The sequence below is a fragment of the Pyrgilauda ruficollis genome, unplaced genomic scaffold, assembly GCF_017590135.1.
Source record: "Pyrgilauda ruficollis isolate IOZ18807 unplaced genomic scaffold, ASM1759013v1 scaffold14, whole genome shotgun sequence".
In the NCBI taxonomy this organism is placed as follows: Eukaryota; Metazoa; Chordata; class Aves; order Passeriformes; family Passeridae; genus Pyrgilauda; species Pyrgilauda ruficollis.
Genome location: NW_024512543.1, coordinates 7,962,144 through 7,983,632, shown reverse-complemented (window position 1 = coordinate 7,983,632; position 21,489 = coordinate 7,962,144). Strand labels below are relative to the sequence as shown.

The following is a 21,489-nucleotide window of genomic DNA, read 5'->3' as shown; positions in this document are numbered from 1 at the left end:
CTAGAAACACACTTGTCCCAAATTAGTGGCAATAAAATATGTGTGTGCATTCCACCCACCAACCAAATGTTGGTTGATATCCACAGTTAGTTGCATGGCTGCATAAAAATCTTTAGGGATAAACTGCTTTTACCTCAACTCAAGAATGACCCCTTGTGCTTAAATGAAAGCATCCACACCTTCAGGATCTGAGCACTCTGGGAGTAAGTACAGCAAATGCAAATTAAGGATCTCTTGAATGACCTCTTAGCTGTTAGTGGGGGAATTTTTCATTAGATCCCCTTCCTACAGAAACCCTCCTCTTTAATAGCAAGCTTAGCAAGAGCATTTTCAAACCTTGTGTATAAGTCCACTGACAAATGACAATAATTCTCCCATCTATCTGGTGGAAGAGAGTCAGAGCACCCTGAGCCCACAACCAGGGCCCTTGTAGGATCCACAGGCACAGGCACAGCACCACATCCTGCCCCTTACTTAAGGCACTCACATGGAATTCTACCCCTGGTCAGGTCAATCTGCTGTGCCTGGTCCATGGATACAGAGCAGACAAGGGTCCCTGGCACTGCACTGCAAGGTAGGTTACTGCTCCACAAGGGGGTGCAGAACAGTACAAGGGGGACCTTGAGGAACAACAGTGCAAGAGGGACCTTGAGAAATGACACCCCCCTCTGCCCCCAGTGCATGAGAATCGACATTTTGTAACCTCTAGGCTCTGTATGCCTCCCCTTCCTTTTAACTTCAGAAAAAGGGGAGGAATTTGTCTTTTGAACTCAATGCTGTTTTAGCCAGAGGGGCTTCCAGTGTTCCTGTTCATTGATCTCATTTTGCTGACTCCAACAAATTATGTTCTCCAGCTCTCTGTTGTCTGGTCTTCTGCTTGTTTGGTTTTCTCCTGATAGCATTGTTTCTCCTTGTGTGTGAACCAAGTAAATGAATTTGCCAGCCAATCACCAGAAGCAGTTTTCCAAAGGAGCTAGATGCCCAAGTGGGAGGCTGATCAGCAAACTGTGTCTTCCTTCTCGCCTATGAAATAAATTCATTGGATGAAGGTGTTGCTAAAAAATACCTAAGTAGAGTCTTCATGTCCTCCTTGTTCTTTTTGCTAAGGTTTCTCTACTTCTGGCCCCATGAAGCAGTTCATGGACTGCAACTTGTTATGTCTCAGTTCATGCCTACTCTTCTCCCTGGGTGATCTGTCCCCTTCCTACCCACTTTACTACTGCCTACCATTCCCTTAAGGAACCAGGGGAAAGTACAGCACTTTCCTACAGCCAGAGAAAGACAGGAGTTTCCCAAAGATTTGGCATACAGAAAAAACAGCATGCCAGCTCAAAATCTGCATTAACAATTAACCTAAGCACTGCATTGCTAGAGCTTGCATTACCGAGGAAAGCTGACAACACCCATAAACACACAGAATAGTCATTAATGAAGTTTTGTACCAAACTGTAGTAAAATTGTCCAGCAATGTTTATCACATACTTCTGTTTACAATTGTTTTCAATTTCACTAACATTAAAGCGATTTAGGCTGAACTTTTCTATTTTGGGTGATTTGGTATGACTTTTCTAGCAGTCAAATAATTTTGTGAGTGATGAGGATGAGGCAATGCAGGGATTCGTGATTCTGACCATGCTCAAAAAATGCTGGTAACTTTTTAAGCACTCTGTGCTACTAGGTATTGGAAGTGGGATCTGAAATTTGGGAGAAAGAGAGTCACATGGCAGACAAGAGGTGATTTTTTTTTTTTCACGTGAATGAGAATCACCAAAAATTTTAAGAAAATATCTTTGAAATTTTTAAATCCCTGACATTTCCATGCTTGGTATTTTTTTTAATCCTGCAGTTTCCTCTTCCCTGGATATCTGAAAGTCTCAGGCAAAATGGTACTTTCCATGCAGTGCTACTATGAACCATGTCAGGTCCTGCTTCAGCTACATGGGGTGAGAACTACCCTTCCAAATTAATGGATAAACATTTTCTTCTCCAGCCTTACTTTCTGTTGCTGATTCTGGCCAAAGAGGAGAAAAAAAAAAACTGTCTGAGCTGAATCCAGAGTTAAGAAGGGGTTATCGTGGAGAGAGACTGGGAGCTCACTGGGAATTTTACAGCAGAGGGGCTTGGACTTGGTGTACAGGGGATTTGGGCCCAAGATCTACAGAGAGAATTAAATAGCCAGTCAAAGAGGAGTACTGGGAATAAACCTTTACTGTAGGTCTGGGATCATTGAAATGAAAGCACACAAGAGATAGCTAGGAGAAGGGAAGTGCAGGGAAGGGATTCAGACTTGATAATAAAAAAACCCCAAAACTAAACAACACACAGAGACAGCAGCTGCTAGAAGAGAGATGGAAACAAGAAGCAGGGAGGAGTTCAGAAAGGAAATTACAGCCAGAGGCATGAGATAGACAAAATGGTTTCCCAAATGGGAGGCTGAAGGAAAAGAAAGAGAGACCAAGTATATGAAAACAAGGAAGAAAGGCAACAAGTGCCCACAGCAGTGGGTAAGACAGGACAGAAGGAGTAGAGCATGGAAACAAGACAAGAGGACTGGGATGGAGACTGTGTCCTGGGAGAACAAAGACCACAGTTTCCTCTCTTGGGGAAATAGCTTCAGCACTTTCTAGCAAAGTATGTGCTTGTTCTGTTATAGATCAGTGTAGCAAATGGCAACTTATTACTTCTGCCAGTCACTGGGTATCACAGCTGGTACAGATTTGCCTTCTGGACTGAACAGTTCCATCCATACTCACAGTGATCGTCACTGTTGTGCCACTCAGTTTTAAATTTGAAAATGTCATACAGAAAGGTTACATGAAGTGAAACATGATAGAACTACTTGAAACAGACGGTAATAATTAATGCATGCATGAACCTAACTACATCTTTCATTTTGCCTAAATGCTCAACTTTTTCAAACATTACAGTATTTGAACATTTGAATATCAATTTGTATTTCACGCCATTCTGGCTAGTGCTCAAAAAAAGTGTCTTGCTGTCCATTCCCTTCTGCCACATAAGATCCATTTTGCTTCAGAATTAAGGGCCAATACAGAAATTGGAGGCTTCAGGGAACAAGCATAAGGGACTATATATCAGAGCAGGCAGACGGTCTTAAATAGCTCTGAAGAGCCCCTTATTCTCTGCTACAGACAGGTCCACAGTAGAGTGTCCAGAGAAAAGAGCTATTTTGCACTAATTCTCTGGCCATACTTTACATATTCATAACTAAACAGATACTAATCCACAGGGCTTCAGATAGTGTCAGACAAGAATTTTAAATACAGTGCTAGCAGGCAGATCAATCCTACCCTAAAGGAGTAATTCATGGCAAAGGTGTGTATGGTGATCATTTGATAATGCTGACGCAAAAGGTAATCAGGAAATTAAACCAGAAAGAGGGTAGAGCAACATTTATAATATTCACTGTATAGACTTGGAGGGTTTTTTTTTCCCTTAAGTTTCATGTGAAACATGCCTTCCTCAGGAATATGCAAAAAAAACCAAACAAAAAACCCCAACCCAACAAAAACAAAAAAAAACCAAAAAAACCCAAAAAACCCCCCCCAAAAAAAAAAAAAAAACACCAAAAAAAACCCACAAAAAAAACCCCCACAAAGCTTATGTTGTGCAAAATAACCAACTACCAACACCAGCTACATGGCTTGAGACTGAGTGACACTAGGTGAGGGAGGAAAATGCCTGAATTAAATTTGATTGCATAGAAATTCTTTAAATCTTCAATATTTCAGTTCATTTGAAAACCAATGTTGCACTGTATTTCTACATCTAACCCCATGAAAACTTTAGTGCAAGGCTCATTTAGGCAATAGTCTTTTTCTGAAACCATTGCATCAGTAATGTGGCAATGAAGGATCTCCAGCTGCCCAGGCTGCACTGATACAGATCCTAAACTGGACAGCTTTATTGGCTAAACTGTGGGATTACCATCCCTTTGACTCATCTGAGTGTTTGTAACTGTGGGAGTATGGAGAACAGCTATGCTAATGCAGCTGTTTCCCTGCTGGGAGCACTTTGCCCCTGTGAGTACATTGGCTTGCTCAGATTGCTAAAGGGTTTTTAGTGCAGATGCTTGCTGTTCCCAAAACCTAAGTACTGTTTGAGGCTGCACAGAAGTGCAGTCACATGGTGTGGGCTTGTGTTGAGCTAAGCTGTGCATGTGCACAAAGATATGCACTTATGGCAGAATACTTCCTGAGCAAGCAGAGTCACTCAAAAACAGCTCTGAAAGAAGGCAGGAATGAAAGTGACACTTCACAATAAAGATAGGAACATTTACTAAACCTATAGGGATAGTCCTGGCTGCTGACAGTGGAGCTCTTACCGGTTCTGAAGCTCTGGCATTGGTAAGGTGATGAGAAACCAGTGGTCGCTCCAGCTCCCTGCCCTTTCCCACATTGGCAAGGTGACTGGAGCTCCCTTTATCTCTTCCCTGAGAGAGAAGGAGACTGTACCATTGTAGCTTCCAAAAACATGCACTGAAAATTGAATCTGTAACAGAGGGAGAAGAGGAAAAGAATGGTAGTCTGTGACAAAAGGGAAAGGTAGTAACTTCTCCCCTCCCTGGGAATTTGAGACACCAAACCTCCAAGTCTGGGTCAAACTCTTTAATGACAGAAATCACTAAGCTCCCACTCATTGACTGTATTTGACTCAGCACTGTTACTAGCACAGAATATTCTCAGGGAAGACCCAAACTGGTACTCCTGCTGAGCAGCTGTTCTCCAACCACTGATGACAATATCCACAGCCTCTGACACCATCTGGTGAAAGGACTGGTTTTCTTGTTATTGCCTTCTCTGAGGGGAGAGCTCTCCTGCCCCAAATACCTTTTAAACAAGGACTGTCTCTAGAGGCAGGAAACCTCAGTCCATCTACCTGCTCCAATTCATAGGCACCATCTGAATTGCAGCACTCCTAAGGCAAGTGAAAAACAAAATCAGCAGGCCAAGGAATGTTTTGAAGCAGGACTTGTTTCTCTTTCTTTGGAGCAACCACTTCCAATTTGCCACAGAGCAAGAGAAAGTTGCCGTTTCTACCACTGCTGTCAATACCCTTAATGTCACAGAGAGCTCCAGTACTCCAGTACTGGCAGGAAAGGGAGCACACACAGATTCTGCAAAGAGCAACCACAGAAGTTCCTTGATCCTGCCATGTGGCCTCAAATCCTTGCCAGTGGAGGAGAGAATGGATCCAGATCTCCTGTGGCCTCTACACAACTGTTTCTACCACTGCTGTCAATACCCAGTTGCCCTTAATGTCACAGAGAGCTCCAGTACTGGCAGGAAAGGGAGCACACACAGATTCTGCAAAGAGCAACCACAGAAGTTCCTTGATCCTGCCATGTGGCCTCAAATCCTTGCCAGTGGAGGAGAGAATGGATCCAGATCTCCTGTGGCCTCTACACAACAACCAACAGCTATAGCTTCTCCTCTCCTGGTTTTGTAAATCTGTCTCCAAACACATTTTATTTTGTTGCTTATGTTGTACCCAGCATATTTTACCTGGATTTATAAATAAATAAAAATGCCAAAGTTACATTTCTGGCACCTGCACTGTATTTATTTTTCCCAGCTCTAATTAGGAGGCATCAAAGCTTTCTCTTTTTCCCCTAGCAAGACTGGACTCCAGCTCGAACTTGCAGCTTAATTTTCCTAAGTGTTATGACTATAATATTATTTAATATTTTTAATTCCAGCATCTCAGAGCTGCAAGGCAAGTTGTGTGATTTTATCAAGGCCAGGTTGCATTAACCTTATGAAATTCCTGAAGAATGTGATCAGAAGTTTATTATATTCAACTATTTCTGGAAAAATCTAATGCATTCTAACTTCACACTCCTGTTCTCAGTGAAACTATCAAGTTTATTAAGTCCTGCAGAATTTATGAAGAAAAATCTCAGCAGCAGATGTACTAAAAGACTCAGTGGCCCAGCCAGACAGCTCCCTTTTCTACAAACACTGGCTGCCCCATACAATGAAGCTGTTGGCACCTCTCAGAGTTACCTTTCAGTAACTCTTCTTAAATGCTACAGTTAGGCTGGGGAGTTTTCCACAAGGAGTGACTGATTTGGGGCTTCTGCTTTCACTTACTGGGGAGGTACCACACATCTCCCTTCCAGTTCTGAACAAGAGGCCAGCTAGGCAGTATAGCCAGCTCTTCTGCTTTCCGGTGCTGTGTAGAGTGTGCAGAGAGACAGGAGAACAGGCTAATTGTGCAAATAGTGCCTACAGCCTGATGATTTACTCCACAAAGGTGCAAAGACAGAGTGACACACCTGGTAGTCTTCTGTGGCAAGACTGGCTGGCAAGCTGGTACTGGAAGCCTTAGCCATACCACTTGTCTGAGTGCTGTCTGCTCGCAGGTAGAGGAAGTGTCCTGTGAACACAAAAAGAAAATGATCTCTTGCTGTTTTGTGTAATCATTTGAAATACTTTAACATCATTAATGTTCCTGCAGGTATGTAAGCATATGTAGGTGTAAGCAGGGCCTGAGAGCAAGTCTGTGGTGAGGTTATAGTAAACACTCTGGTAGATTTCAGCAGCACAAAAGTCAACAAACCCCTTACTGGAATGTGAGTGGATAAACCTCAGGTACCACTCAAGATCTTCCCATACAGAGGTGCACACCAATCTACACTCCTAATTCCTACACGATTAGCATCAGTGTCACTTGCTGAGTAAAGCTCTGCGCTGGAAGAGTTTATTTACAGTCTTTGTTTCCAGGGAGAGCTTACACAAGCTGTCAGGAGACAAACAGGACACTTGTATGGAAACTCTTCATTTTGGCAGGAAACTGTGAGGCAAAACTCATGTGTGCTAACACTTCAGACTTTCAGCCTGAACAGGTGAGGGTCTGGCCTCCCCCCTTCTTATTTAGAAAGTTAACAGGTCTGCAGTTCTGTTGGGCAATTTTTACCTTGTGATGCAGCAGTTATCATATTGCTGCTGAAGTAGTCAGCAACTGCACAGCTCATAAGAGGAAGGAAGAGGGAAGAAGTATGCATTGTATAATTTCTTTAAGAATCCTTGTCTCTTGAGAGTTGTGTTAACTTTTTTTTGCAGAACTTGTTTACTATAAAGTTTTGCAACACGTTCAAAAGTTAATTTTAGCTACATTTGAAGTCATTATAGATAATACTGATCCTGAAGTTGATTTGACAATCATGTCAAAATTTTTAAACCAATTTAAATAAACTTAAATTCAAGGTTATTGTGTACATGCATGCACAGAGAGTAGGAAAGAGAACAATGAAGAACCTACCACCAGTGGCTTGCAAAGTAGACCCTACAAATGAGTCTTCTTGAATAATTTTGGAAAAGCCCCGAATAGACCAAGGAGATGCTGCAGTTTCATTCAGTGTCCAGCCACACAGACCTTCTTCAAAAGAGCAGTGTGAACCCTCTGGGAGATTGTCTACAATTGAGAACAAGAAAAAGTAGGAAAATAGGAGCAACTTGATTGTGGAAGAACACAAGCAAAAGTGAAAATCCATTGTTGTTGTCCAAGTTATCCAACCTATGCTACACTATCAAAATAGGTCTCATTTTTTTGTTTCCAGAGTCACCATTAGAAAGCTAACACTTTGCTTCTGTAAACATTTGAGAATTTTTTGTGCTGTCCTACTCTAAATTCTGGACAAAACTGCAGCCCCTGTAACCTCACGAATGGCAAATCACTGCCACATATTGGTAAAGGTCTTGCTACATATGAAATTGCAGGCATCACAAAGTTTTGTGTCCATGTAAAGGAAGGCAAATCAACAGATTATTTTAAATCACCACTGTATTTGCTAAAGCTAAAATTGCTTCTTAGCACCTCATATACTGGTAGGGGATTTTTCTGTCCTGATGCGCAAGAGCTCCTGAACTGGGATCTTGGAAGGACAGATTTATGACACTGTAGGTAACTAAGAGTGGAAAGATGATTAATACCTTTCCCTGAAGGGAAGGCTTAGATCTTGGGTCCAGAAGGAAATTCTCACCCAGCTGCAGACATGTAAATAAGGTTTTGCCTTTCTCTGAAGTAGCAGTAACTGTGAAGGGAAGGTCATTGAGCTCCTTACTGCAATACTTAAGAAACCAAATCAATTTTTAAAAAATCCATTTTGTTCTATATAGGGTGAATTTTCAAAGAGAATCTTGGTATCCAATTAATGTAAATGGGACAAATTAATTCAGGAGGTGAAATACTGAATTAATCTAAAGATGGAATCAATTTAGCTTATTTTGTATTCTAAATTATTTATTCTAATGGAATGAAGGTTCCCATGAAGTGTCATGCCAGATACTCACCACACCTCACTCCTTCCTCTTTGGTAGGGCAATCACTGATAAACTCACAGATCTGTAGGTGGCTGACACAGCCTCCATGAAAGCAGGGGAAGGTTGAGCCTTTGTCATATACAAAAAGGTCTTGATTTTCTTTATCTAATGGGGAAAAAAAAACAAACCCAGAACTAAATCCAGAGATTAGTTGACAGAATGTGTATGATCCTTCGTGTGTATTAATTTTCACATGTAGGACATTGTCCTTTTTACAATAAATTTCTGCTTTTTTCACGTAGGTTTCTTTCCAGCATAAGATTCCTGGGCCAAATTTATTCCTCCTTTCTTTCTGATGTGCTGCTTTTGCTGTGTTTTTTCTATCTTTGGATCATTTTTGGGTTTTTATAATGAAGGGTCTTGCAGTTTCCTACTGTGATGTGCTGCTCAGTTCTGCGCACATGACTGTGCACCTGCCAGGCAGCTGTGACATGCTGCATGGCACAGTGCTGCTGGAGGCAGGGTCACCCACTTATCTCCAGCCCTGATATACATATTGCTATGCCCTGTTGAGGCTCAAGTTTAACCAGCACTTGGGCTGCTGACTCGTTTCTGTGCCAGCTTCCAGCTGTGGCATCCAGCCCATGAGGTAGCTGCTTCCCCATCAAGCTGGCTTGCTGCACACAGATTTTATTTATGCACCCAAACTAGTCTGGTCAGTTCTAGTCTGGGAGCATTTGACTGACTTCACAGGTACCCATCTGCCAGGCTGAACATGACTTTTAAGTTTGATATTTCCCAAAAGCATGACTCTCAATGCACCCGCAGCCTGTCCTGTGGATGCATATGTGCCTAGGCCTGTTATGGACCTGGTGCCCTTTAGCAGCACTCTGCACAGCAGTTACATCGGGATCACTACTACTCTGAAAAAAATGCAAAAGTTAGGGAACCAGTTGCAGGAGAAAGAGAAAAGAACACCTCTGCAGCAATCCAGGTACATACTCTGAAAAAATAAATTTTCATGACACTGTTTTGTGCCAGATACATACACGAGGTTATTTAGAGACTGAGAGCACAGTGCTTCAGGCTGTATGCATCCCCTCTAAACTCTAGGACTGTCAAAAAAATGACATTAAAAATATAGCATGTTAAATTAAAAGAATAATGACTAGAATTAAATATCTAATAAGATCAAAACCATGCTCACAATAGTTTTTTCTTTTTACATTACATTCCAGGCTATTTCTACGGAGTCTGCAAAATGGAAACAATAACGTTATATTAATTCATGAAATTCAGGAACTGAAGATGATTATGTCCCCAACCTGAAGACTACTGTGCTGACAGACTCCTGCACTTCCAAGAAGCCTAAATGACATTAGCAAGGTTCTGCACTGCCACTGAGGATCATTTGCATGACATTCAGAACAAAACTGTAAACTCCAGGTAAAACTGAGGTCTTAGCTGAACACTCTGTACTTTAGAGAAAATAATTACATTCTGATTATTTTCATTTTAGATAGAAATTCTCAGCCTGGCAGTAGCAAACAGACCCCACCAGGGGCAGATAAATGTTTCTTTTCTTCAGAGTTGTTAGATAAACCCAAGTATGGAAAAGGCTTTGGTTACATAGGGTAGACTGTTGTTCTTTATTATTTAAGAGAGAAAAACACTGAATGCTTAAATAATCTAGGTAAAGACTTTTTCATCCTTGTTGTTGGATTCAGCATAAGTCTAGTTGGTTTTGGGTTTTTTTGCGTATAAAGATCAAACAAAGCAAAGCTCAAACAAAGCAAAGCTCAAAAGCAGAGAGAATCGCTAGAATTAGTTCTATATTTCTGAGTTTCTCATCCTTCTTCTAAGTCCTATCCTATCCCCTATTTTGGTGAGGATGCATTTGGTTATTCCAAACCCATCTGTGTTGCAGCATACCATGAAAGCAGTTCCTGAGTTTCAAGGACCCCAGTGCCAGTACTCCAACCTCCTGTGCTCCACAGTTTGAATACACCAGGGTGATTTTGAAAGGTCTTTCTATTCGTCCAATCTGGGCCACCAGGTGTTTCCATTTCATCCTGAGGACAACAGAATGTTATCAGACATACACACAGCACATTGGATTCCATGGATTCTCTACTAAAGAGAATTAATAGTATCCATGTGGGAAATGGATTGATGAATGCAAATAGCAAGATAACAAATGGGTGTTATAATAAAACGAGTGATGTTCAACCTAGCAAGCTCATGTAAGGTTATCTTTGCTGCAGAGCCTATTGCTAATGATGAAGAGATCCAACCATTCCCAATGATTCTTAAATGGATCTTAAATTATCACCAGTTTTGGACACACTACCCAATATGTTCTTTCCACATACACGGCTGTGTTCTATTTGCTCTTGAAAGTACAGATCAACCAAGCAGCTGCACAAGACTCTGGATCTCCTCAAGACAACACTGACATTGTGTGTTCTGGAAGTAAATGTCTGACCCTGAATGTTGCTTGGTTGTGTCAAGAATTAAAACCTTTATCTGTGTCTTTTCTGTCTGATTTTCCACCTTAGCAAACCACAGTGCACCCACAAAGCAAGGGATAGAAGTGCTGTTCCAGGAAATGCAGATTACTTGTGCCATTTACATTTCACTACAGAGTAAATGCCATAACCTGCAAATCTAGACTGCAAAGGTTTCTCAATTGTGCAGCACTTGTGGCAGTTTGGAAAAAGACAAATAGTCCCTTGCACCCTAATTTTAAAGATGGTTGTCAGACATCAAAAGCTAGAGAGAGAAATACCAAAAGGGAATTTTTGAAGTACCTCACTCAAATTAAGTCTGATGGAAGTCAGGGTATCCAGGTATCATTTAAAAACTACAGCAGAATTCTTAAAAATATTTTTACTTTATTTTTGTTTCCAACTCTGTTCCTGTATCTTATGTTAGCAAGACAGCAATGCGCAGTTAAATATATGTGTTATTATTTTGTAAATGGATTGGAGCAAGGCTAGTGAGAAAGGAATCGTTGCTCTAAGCTCTTTTCTGAAAATAGTATCAGACAGAGATAATTTTACCCACATGCTATACCCTGCTGACGTTACTGGGACCACTCTGGACAAGTGACCTAAGTGTTTGCCAGTGGAGTAATAAGAAGGCCAGGCCAGTGTTATGACATGTTGATCAGCTCTGCTCCTAGGATTACTTTTTCATTTAGGAAATTCCTTCAGCTGCCTTGAAGTGGTCATGTAGCCTTTGTCTTGCACCAGAAACACCTTAGAAGGCAACACCCAGATTACAAACACATCTCTTCTGGACTCAATATAAAAATCACAGAACCGTACTTGCAACTTGCAAAAACTCCAGAGCAACTTTAATTTTTTTATCACCCTCTCTTGCGTTCTTCCCTCCATAATTATATAACTTTGTCTGGATAATTTTTTACTATCCCTTCTATGGCATCTACCCATATCTCAGTTTCACAATTGTACACACACATAAATACCCACAGATATCCTGAACTCATATGAAACTGAGCTCTTCTTACAAAGATGACCCTATTTCCTCTATTTTCTGTCCTATCATAATATACAGTTCATTATAATTTAATTAATCTTCAGAAAGGTACAGCCATGAATTGCAACAGCACCATCTCTACTTCCCAACATGGAAGAATAACTGATTTGCTTTCAATTTGTATTACAGTGCAGCTTTGGGAACATCCAGCACCTATAAATATATCCCATAAATTTTCTTATAAATACATCCCCCCTGCCACACTGTGGGACAACATCCAAGACCATGAAGCACTGACCCAGAACTGAGTCACTTCTGCTACGTGACACAGCTCTGTTCATCACTCCATTGCATCCTGTTGACCACAAGAATGAATAAGCCGTAATCAAATTGGTGCAATGAGCCAGTAACGGCAAGGGCAATCTTTAAATCTTTTGAATTTAGCTATTAGGCATAGTTCTAGTACCTCTACCAAGGTACAACCCACACTCCAGCTGAGACATCACAGTATTGCCAGTGTTAACACAACACTGAGTGCAGAACCTGTGGCACACAGCCTGTGATTCACAGCTAGGTACATTTAGCAGTAGCAACTAAAAAGCCCCACAGCTGAAAACAATGACTAGTTCAGCTGCTGCACTTTAATCCTATATGCTTTATGAGCCAGACACTTTGGAACTTGCTGCTTCTAGAATGATACATCAAAATAAATAAGTAAAACCACTAGTCATCTAAGTCAATAAGCCAAGATCTGAAATGCCATGACTTGGGAAGACAGACTGTCCATTCTACCATCTCTGCTTGGAGAGATGTGGTATCTGGTGGAAGAACAAGGCCACCATCTTAAGCCACTGCTTCTGTGAACTGGTAGCTCTTCTGAGCCAGAGCACTAAGTTCCCACGAAACATCTCAGTACTGCACTGAAATATCTCTGCTGCTGAAATTTTCCCCATTTATAACATGGCAGAAAAAGCTGTCTAGATCCAAAGGCTGCAAAAATGACAAGTGGCTTTGCATCACATAGAGTGCTTTTGTGTATGAAGTCTCTTCATCATCAAGGTACTCCCCTTCAGAGAAAGACTCCCAGCCTAGATCCAACTGCAGCAAGAATTCTAATGCTGTAAATAATTACACCTCTTTTGCTTGGTTCCACCATTGAAATGGAAGCTCATCAGAGCCAATGTAATTTTCTTAATGGAATCAGGAATGAAGCCCAGTGTTGATCCAGCAGAAGATGGATCATTGCAGCAGGCTTCCAGATAAACCAAGCTTGGCAATAACTTTACTATTGATTTTATGTCAAACCAGATCTTAAGTATGGAGGAAATATTACTCTTCTTCTAAAAAGAGATGTTAAAATTCATCTGTATGCATGGAAGAACTATTAGGGCTCAACATAATCTGGAGAAATTTGCATGGGTAGAAAGTTTGGTGTTGCAAGCTATCTAATGCTTAAGGCAAGAAAATTCAAGATTCACCCCGAAAACTTTTAATTCCAAATCTTATTTTGTAGGTTCACTTTTCATTAGCCTCTCAATCTTCTCTGCTAAACAGATGTTTTCCACCCTCTTCTTACCAATCCTTTCTATGATGTGATGAGAAAATATATCCTTTGTTGGGTATGAAAAATCCAACAAAGGTAACTGATGATTAATTTTAGGAAATATTTTATGTAAAGAATAACCATTTTTTCATTAGGACTGAAAAATGTAATAAAGCAGAACATGAAAGCTGAAATATTTTCTAAATTAGGGGGTCTCACTGCATGGGTTTTTGCACAAAGCTGTGTTTGCTAGATGCTTCTAGACTCAATCAGTGAACATAAAGATTAGAAGTTTTACTTTACTTTTATACACACAGGAAATTGCTGTCTGCAAGTCCTCACATATATCCGGTGATAACCACTGGACTTAAAAGGAAATAGAGAGCGCAAAACACATGCCTACCACTCCGGCCTTCACCAAACTCTTGGAGGGTTATTCTTTGACACAGTATATTTTTGGGTGCAAGCTCAAGAGAGGCACAAGAGGCACTAACTAACTGAATCATACTCCCAGCTTAGTGTTCAAAATTCACAGTCATGTACAGCAGCTGGAAAACCTCACCCTTTCTAGATACACTTTTTAATCGAAAGGGCTCTGCTCATTGTTGTCAGCACGCATTTAGACATTATCTGAGAACACTTACCAGGCTACTCCCTTGTCATCTGTACAGTAGAAGTTAAATAACTTTTGTGGATAAAAACAACCACATTAGTAGCAGTGTCAAAGACTGCAAGTTTTTTCAAGGGTCTCAGAAGATGGTGGAGCATTTTATCACCACCACCCCTCCAAAAAAAAGGGGGAAGACACAAAAAACTAAACAATAAACAGTTTTGTGAGGTTGGCTAACTGAAAATCCTTGTGTGCACATGGCCACAAACTTTTTGTTTTCTGATCTACCGAGATTACTGTGGCCATTCCAGAAAGAAAACAGAACAAAATCAGCTAGGCTTATTGACTACAGAAAGTGAAAATATTATCCCTTCCCCAAATGATGCATTTTTTATTTTCAATGAAGTGTGAGTACTTAGAGTTGAAAGAAACTAGCTTCTTACTGAAACAGTTTTGGCTAAGAACACTGAAATAATTGTGGTCCACAACAAACACAAGCATGTGAAAACACCCAAAACCACACAGGACTCAAGAATTTTCAACTGTGGCTGATTCTGGCTCTGTGTGGTAAAGATGAAAAGGTGGAATAAGCAAAATAGTAAAAACATTTAAGAAAAAAAGTTTTTTTAAAAAGTAAGAAACATATAGTAGATGTGACCTGAATAAGCACCATAACCATAACCCTGAGGAAGTGAAAACAGTTTTCTCACTTAAGTACCAGACAAAGAAGGCTTGGCCTTGCAAGCAAGGCTACAGGCTCCTGATGTTTGAGCTTTACTGACATAATGAGAAATTAAATTTTATATATTTTTGTAAATACATAGAATCTCAAACACGTCACTCCCTCAGCAGTTCTCCTTCTAATGGTAATAACTCAGAACACCCATGATCTATAGGTGTGGTATTTAAAAATAAACATCATGACTTTGTGACTTTGCTCTACTTGTTCAGAGAACATGGTACTAAAAAGTCCATTTGTTTATTTTTCTTTCATTAAGGGTTATGTATGAAAAAGTAGTGGCAGCTTCAATACTACTAATGTAATGATTAATCCTACTAGTCAGTGAGTTGAACAGGAGAGAAACTTTCTCTTACATGTGACATACATCTAAGCTTTTAGGAACTGTGTAACTGATGGATCCTGAAGGAGAAAACACCATCAGGACAATATTTCTAGGTCCGGAAAGAGGAGATTTCACTGAAGTAGTCTGGTGCAGCTGGAGTTTATGATGAAGTATAGCTTGGTCATGGAACTGAGAGGTGACAAAAGGGACCCAAGCACGATTTCCTGGAGTGTCTGATTGTCTGAAAAAAGTGCTACGTACCTTTTTTCTATGTCCAAGTTTTTACTCTGATCTGAAGACCAGCACTTAGTAGTAATTTTCAGTAGTTACACTAGGTACTGCACATTTGCATCTATCTCAAGGTGATCTGCTCATTGTCCCCCGTGTTCTAAATTGTGCAGCAGTGTTTGGTTAAGACAGAAAAGCTTGTAGAACTCCTACTCCCTGTGGAAAGTCCCTGTAAAGTGGGAACACTTCAGGGTAATCTCTGCTTAACAACCCATGTTGTTAAAATCTTAATCATGGAGAGAATGCTCTTTTCAGGCTATCTGCCTAGCAAGAAGCAGCTCAATCACTGTGTTAGAAATAAATTCTGTTCTGCCTGCATGGTCAATTTTTTTTAATTGTACCAAGACTTTAAAGTTCCCCTGTAATGAGGGAGGAAAGGAAGGGTATTTGATAGTTCCTAACTTGGTTTGATCTCTTTTCTGTCCTCCTTTCTATCTTGATTTCAAACAGGACTTGGTCTCCTCCCCTGTTTAAAATCTTAAGAGTAAACTCTCTGAGCTTACCAGTGTTTTATTTCATTCAGTAAAAAAAAGTTATACCAGCGTCTGTGCCAACTTCCAATTAAGCTAACTTCATTCTAATAAATCTAAATGCCATCACTTTTAGAGAGATGATAATCTTGACTTCACATAGAATTGTTTTGCAGTGCTCAAATAAACTGCTAAACAACATCTATGATCTGTTCCAGAGATGCTGCAGTGATGACCAGCAAAGCTTGGTCTGACCAGTAAGGTGTAGCAAAAGGGCATTTTATGAGTTTACATTGTGGAATGGAGCTGCAGCTGCAGAGGCCTGTCAAATACTCAAGCACAAAGGGCAGCTTTGAGCAGGTAAAAAAGGATATTAGAAATTAATCCCAGAAAATCCAACAGATTACCAGTGAAATTAGCAAGAAGATGTGGAAAGAATAGCCAGGAAGGAACTGAGCAATAGCTGAAAACGAGAGAGAAAGAGGGAGAGAGAGATCTGAAAAAAAAAAAAAAAAAAAAAAAAAAAAAAAAAAAAAAAAAAAAAAAAGAAGAGAATAAAGTAAAAATTATGGGTTTAAGTAAAGAAATGATAGAAGAAATCAGAAGAGAAGAAACCAAAAAAAGCATGAAGATGTGTCTAACAGAAAAAAAGACTGCCAGTCAGACAGCAGACAAGTGGAGCCAGCTCTGGCTACTATAGGATTGAATTTCCAGAGAAAAATTTTATTTACAGTCCCTGTAAATAAAAGCAGCTTATTCCAAAATGGGGAGATAGAAAATGAGTATATAAAGGGGCCAGCTCTTTAGAGGGTACATCCGTACACAACTGAGGCAGCACACATGCATTACATGGTTCTTTCTTATTGACTCTCGGGCAATGACGTTGGGAACCCTGCACCAGAACCAGCACATGGTGGCACTTTTAGTGACATGGGCCTGAGGCCTCAGCCTGCTGACTCCTGCTGCAGCCAGGGCTGGGCAAAAGTAGGCATCCATTCGAGGGGAACTGTAGCTCTGCCTACCTTCAACATCTCCATGGGAGGAACTGTTTTCCAGAAGTATCTGCTGCCTTTCCTGGGATGCCAGGACACCAATGGAAGATAACACCCAGTCTGGTTTTCCAAAACTGTCTGTGGACGTCACCCATGAACAGCTTGAGCCGATGATACAAGAGATTTCTGTTGTGAGCAACCAAAGGTTTCAGTGAGGCCTATCCCAGCCCAAGGGGCACATGAGTGACCAAATGTACAGGGTATGGGGGCTATATCTCCCAAGAAATAGAAGAATTGAAGTGAAAAAGGAAATTTTGTCCTGGGCTATAGCAGCAGAATCCCTCCCAGAGCAGGTCAAGGAACATAAAAGAATGAAAAACTAACCTGCAAATTCTTGGCAGAATGTAAGTTGAATTCCTCCCACTGGTATCAACAATGAATTTATATCAGTTGAAGGTCTAGACCACATGTACTCAAAGTCCCAAATGAGAATAATACCAATAATATCAACAAGGATATTGAAACTGTATGGATTTAGCATTTTGGCAGAAAGAAAGAACTGATACTCTAAGGGCAAACCTCTCCTAGCAATAGAACAGGGGTCTATGGACATGGTCTCAATCAAAATAGATGAGCAATGCAAGTTTCACATAATTTTTTTATTTTTGTCCTTTTTCAATAGTTTTACTTTCCTCTAGCAAGATAGATAAGACTAACTTCTTAACAAACTCCAGAGTTTGCTCACAGTATTAAAAACACTAGATCATCTTGGCCAAAATTTTTCATAATCAGCATATTATAAACCAGACAAGAAGTAATTCACTGTTCTCTCATCAATCTAAGATAAACTCCCTGAAGGGATGTTAGCTGCACAAAGCTCTCCCACACAGAGTGGAGCTGAATAGAGCTGATATTAATTTGCATGATATTTTATTTTCAGTAGTAATAATAATATTACAGTAATAACTGGAGTGTCCCCAAGCCAAGCAAGAAATATTAAGAGACTAAACATTCACACTTAGGGTCCTGATGTTCAGAGGGTATTTAAACATTGCAAATGTGAATGGCACAAAGTTAGCCCTTTTGTAGTCCTATTCCTGTGGAGGAGTACAGGCAGGTAGGAAGGGCACAATTAAGGTCAGAGATATAACAAGGAAATGTGGCTGCACAGGTACGGCAAAAATAAAAACATAAGAACCTCCAGAAGATTGCCTATATTTCAACTAAACTTTCAGACAAAGGAGAAAAGGAAGCATCTTTTGAATGTGACAGCAAAAGCAGACTAACTTTCTCCTAATTACTGAAGTTAATTCTAACTTCATTTTTATAAAACAACATTCAGTGAGCAGGGGAAAAATAAACACAGATGTTATAGAGTTGCACATAACTTTGGGTTGGCATAGACTGTGGTCTCCCACCCAAACACTTCTCCTCCCTTGCTTTGGACACTCCCCAACTCTTTCTGGCCTGCTCATACTGGAGTTTGCTGCCTCTCTCAAACTGACACCTGGGCCAACCATCCAAATACCTTCATAATGCATACAGCTTAGGAAAGGTCTGGGGACTGTTCAGCCCATTATTTTTACAAGGAAACCACAAGCAGATGAACTGGCAAATTGTGTATGCATGTGTGTATGCAACGCTAGATACCAGCAGCACACAGGAATGGGGACACCAGCCACTCTCCTGGCTCTGTTGGAGCTAGGGAAAAATGTCTCACATTTTTTTTCTCACAGCTCCAGGCTATGGTTTGATGATTCAATAAAAAAACTTCAGGGATTTCAATAGCTCAGAAACTCCATAGGTGTGTGAGACAAAGCAGAGTCCTGACCCAAACCTGCTGTATTGTTGCAAATTTATTGAGGTTTGACAGGTTAACTCAGTACCTACAGACTTATTGTTAGTAGAAATAATATTTTTATCTGATAATTTTTTTAGTTGGCAGCAAAACCCAGAAAGCAATTTCTCTCACAAGAGCATAACCGTGAAAGAGACCAAAGTGAAAGCCCAGGAAAGAAAAATTTCCTTTTTCAAGAAGACAGTTACTTGAAACTATTGTTTATGACAAAGTAATTTAATCAAACCTTACTAATAACTCAGCTTGCAGAGGCAAGGACTGTAATGCAGACTTAGTCCTTTGACTGTGTCTTACATGAAAAAGTGGTTCCCAGCTGAGATAGGTGAACGCAAATTTCCCTGGAAAAGCACCTAATTCCCAACACTCTGGGCTTCATAATGCCTGTCTGCCACAACCTGAGGCCAAAGAAATCTGAATACCTCCAAGAGTCTGAAACTGATCAGGAAAGTTTTTGACATCCAGTAGAAAAAAGACTGTTTTCTCTGGGAATAGATTATATGCATTGCATTGTGATGGATTAACAATAAGCTGCTTTTTAGCACAAATCACAGAGTAGGAGAACTGGGTACACTTGTGTTTACAGTGAAAGAGAACACTGAAAACTGAAACCTCTAACACCACTATGTCCCACCTTACAGGTGTTTCATATCCAGCTTTGCTGATGAACTTGGAGAACCTCAAGTACAAGTCAGCAAAAAAGAAAGAACATGACAAATTAAAAGGAAAAAAGGTATAATAGAGAAATAGATCTATATTACTGCAATCAGCAAAGAATATATTTTAAGATATTACAAAAATGCTCCAAAGAAGATTGGATTGAAAAAAGCTCATGGACAGTCCAGGGTATGTCAGAAAGGACTTTAAAGAATTAGATACCATCTGGAAGATGTTACTGCAAGGAACATTCCTCTGGCAAGGCTAGGTCACCTTGCCACCCCCTGGAAGGAATGTATGGCTTTTCTAACACCCAGAGGCCTTTCTTTATTGTTTAGCATCTTCATTAACAACCTGAACAAGGAGACAGTGTGCACCTTCAGCAAGATCACAGAGGTTACAAAAGACAGGAGCAGCTGACACACCCCAGCGCTGTGCTGCCACGCAGAGCAGCCTCAGCAGGCTGGGGATTGGGCTGACAGGAGCCCCTTGAAGGAAAAGCCAAGTCCTGCACCTTGGGGGTATAACCCTGTGCAGCAGTACGTGCTGGGGGCTGACTGGCTGGAAAGCAGCCACAGAGAAGGGCTTTGGGAGTGTGGTGACCAGCAAGCTCTCTATGAGCAAGCAGTGCACCAAAGGCAGCCAACAGCCTTCTGGGCAGCATTGGGAAGTAGATCAAGAGAGGTGATCCTTCCTCTCTATTCAGCACTGGTGAGACCATAGCTGGAGTTCTGTGCTCAGCTCTGGGCTCCTTAATGCAAGAGACATACTGATCTACAGGAACAAGTCCAGCACAGGTCCCGACTGAGGAACTGGAGCATCTTGTGTAAGAGGAGAGGGCACAGCTGGGATTGCTAAGTCTGCAGAAGAGTACAGTCAGGGGGATTTTATCAATGTGTACAAACACTTTGATGACAGGGAATGAAGTGGAAGTTGGCATTCTCACTAGTGTCCACAGACAGGACAAGAGGCAGTGAACACATGTTAAAAAACCTCACAGCTCACTTGGTTTCCACAATGCCTTGAAAATAAAAGTCCATTTGGAGAAAAGCGTCATTCAGTATCAAAAAGAAATAAAATTTGTTCTATAGTAGTGGGAAAGGAGCTCCACTAATTAGCTTTTATTTCAAGAACTCCCAATCCCAAATCTGGTAGATTTCAGTGTGGTGATGGAAATGGTTTTATTTTTCCTTCCTTTTTCTTTCTTTTCCATTTTCCTGCTGTGTTGGGGATTTTTTGGTTTGAGGGGGGAGGCAGTATGTTTCTTCTGTGGAGGGTTGTTTGGGGTTTTTTGTGGTTTGGCTTGCTCACTATGTTTTGAGTTTGGTGGGGAGTTTTGTTTCTGTTTAATACAGAAATAAGGAATTCCCTTCAGTTTTCACTGGCCTTTCTGAGACATTGCTCTAGTTCCAGTCAGAAATACAGTGACATAGCTTTCTGGTAAGAGGTGCTTGTAAATGCCAGCACCTATCTTACACCTAGATTCTGAAGAAGAAATAGGGAGGATGTAAAGAAGAGGACTTGTGGTACCTGGTGTAGAAGATTGATGCAATGAAACCATCTTATTTTTTACCAGGGAGAGCTTCTGAGTTGGATTTGGTGAAGAAGAGTTTTCTTCATGTGATTCAGAGCAGAAGACAACAGCTATAATGAAATAAAAAGAGGAAGGGATATTTTTGATGTTGCTTTACAAAACTGCTCCCATATTATAAAGTTCAGCATATATATATATATATATATATATATATATATATATATATATATCAAAGCCCTGCTACATCACTCTCACCTTCATTGCCATGCATGCTGATGTTTCCAGAACAATTCATACCAACAACAGCTCTGTTATTTATTTAACCTGTGCACGTGAAAATACACAAGTGCCGCACTAAGCTTGGAGTACTTCGTATCTAAGATTATCCCTGGTCTTTTCTAGAAGTCAAACAAGTTGGCAAAACCAAAAATATTTGTTGTCAAAAGGTGTTCAAAGGCAGCAAGATGCAAAATTAATTGCTTTCAAACTTTGGCCTTTTGGGTTATGAGTTCAGCAATATAAAAATATCAAATCATGTCAGAGGGGACAGGAATCTTATTCACATGAATTGCCATTGAGATACAGATGTACAGACATGCCACTGATAACATCTAAGATATTTTCAGCAGAGATAATTTGAACAATAATACTACGAAAACTTGCATCAGTATCTATGAAAAGAAAAACCCA

The 21,489-nt window shown here is 40.4% G+C and overlaps 1 protein-coding gene across 1 annotated transcript in view; it reads right to left on the bottom strand.

Annotated features, from left to right (window-relative positions):
* Positions 1–21,070, bottom strand: part of LTK (leukocyte receptor tyrosine kinase) — a 48,918-nt gene extending 27,848 nt beyond the window's left edge. The window contains exons 1-9 of the mRNA XM_041460091.1: positions 21,055–21,070; positions 20,796–20,909; positions 16,611–16,939; positions 13,974–14,014; positions 10,218–10,357; positions 8,316–8,450; positions 7,285–7,437; positions 6,299–6,399; positions 4,346–4,512 (exon numbers count right to left, since the gene is read on the bottom strand). Of these exons, the coding sequence (XP_041316025.1) occupies positions 4,346–4,512; positions 6,299–6,399; positions 7,285–7,437; positions 8,316–8,450; positions 10,218–10,357; positions 13,974–14,014; positions 16,611–16,939; positions 20,796–20,909; positions 21,055–21,070 (1,196 nt within the window). The remainder of the gene's footprint in view (positions 1–4,345; positions 4,513–6,298; positions 6,400–7,284; positions 7,438–8,315; positions 8,451–10,217; positions 10,358–13,973; positions 14,015–16,610; positions 16,940–20,795; positions 20,910–21,054) is intronic.
* Between the last annotated feature and the right edge of the window lie 419 nt (positions 21,071–21,489).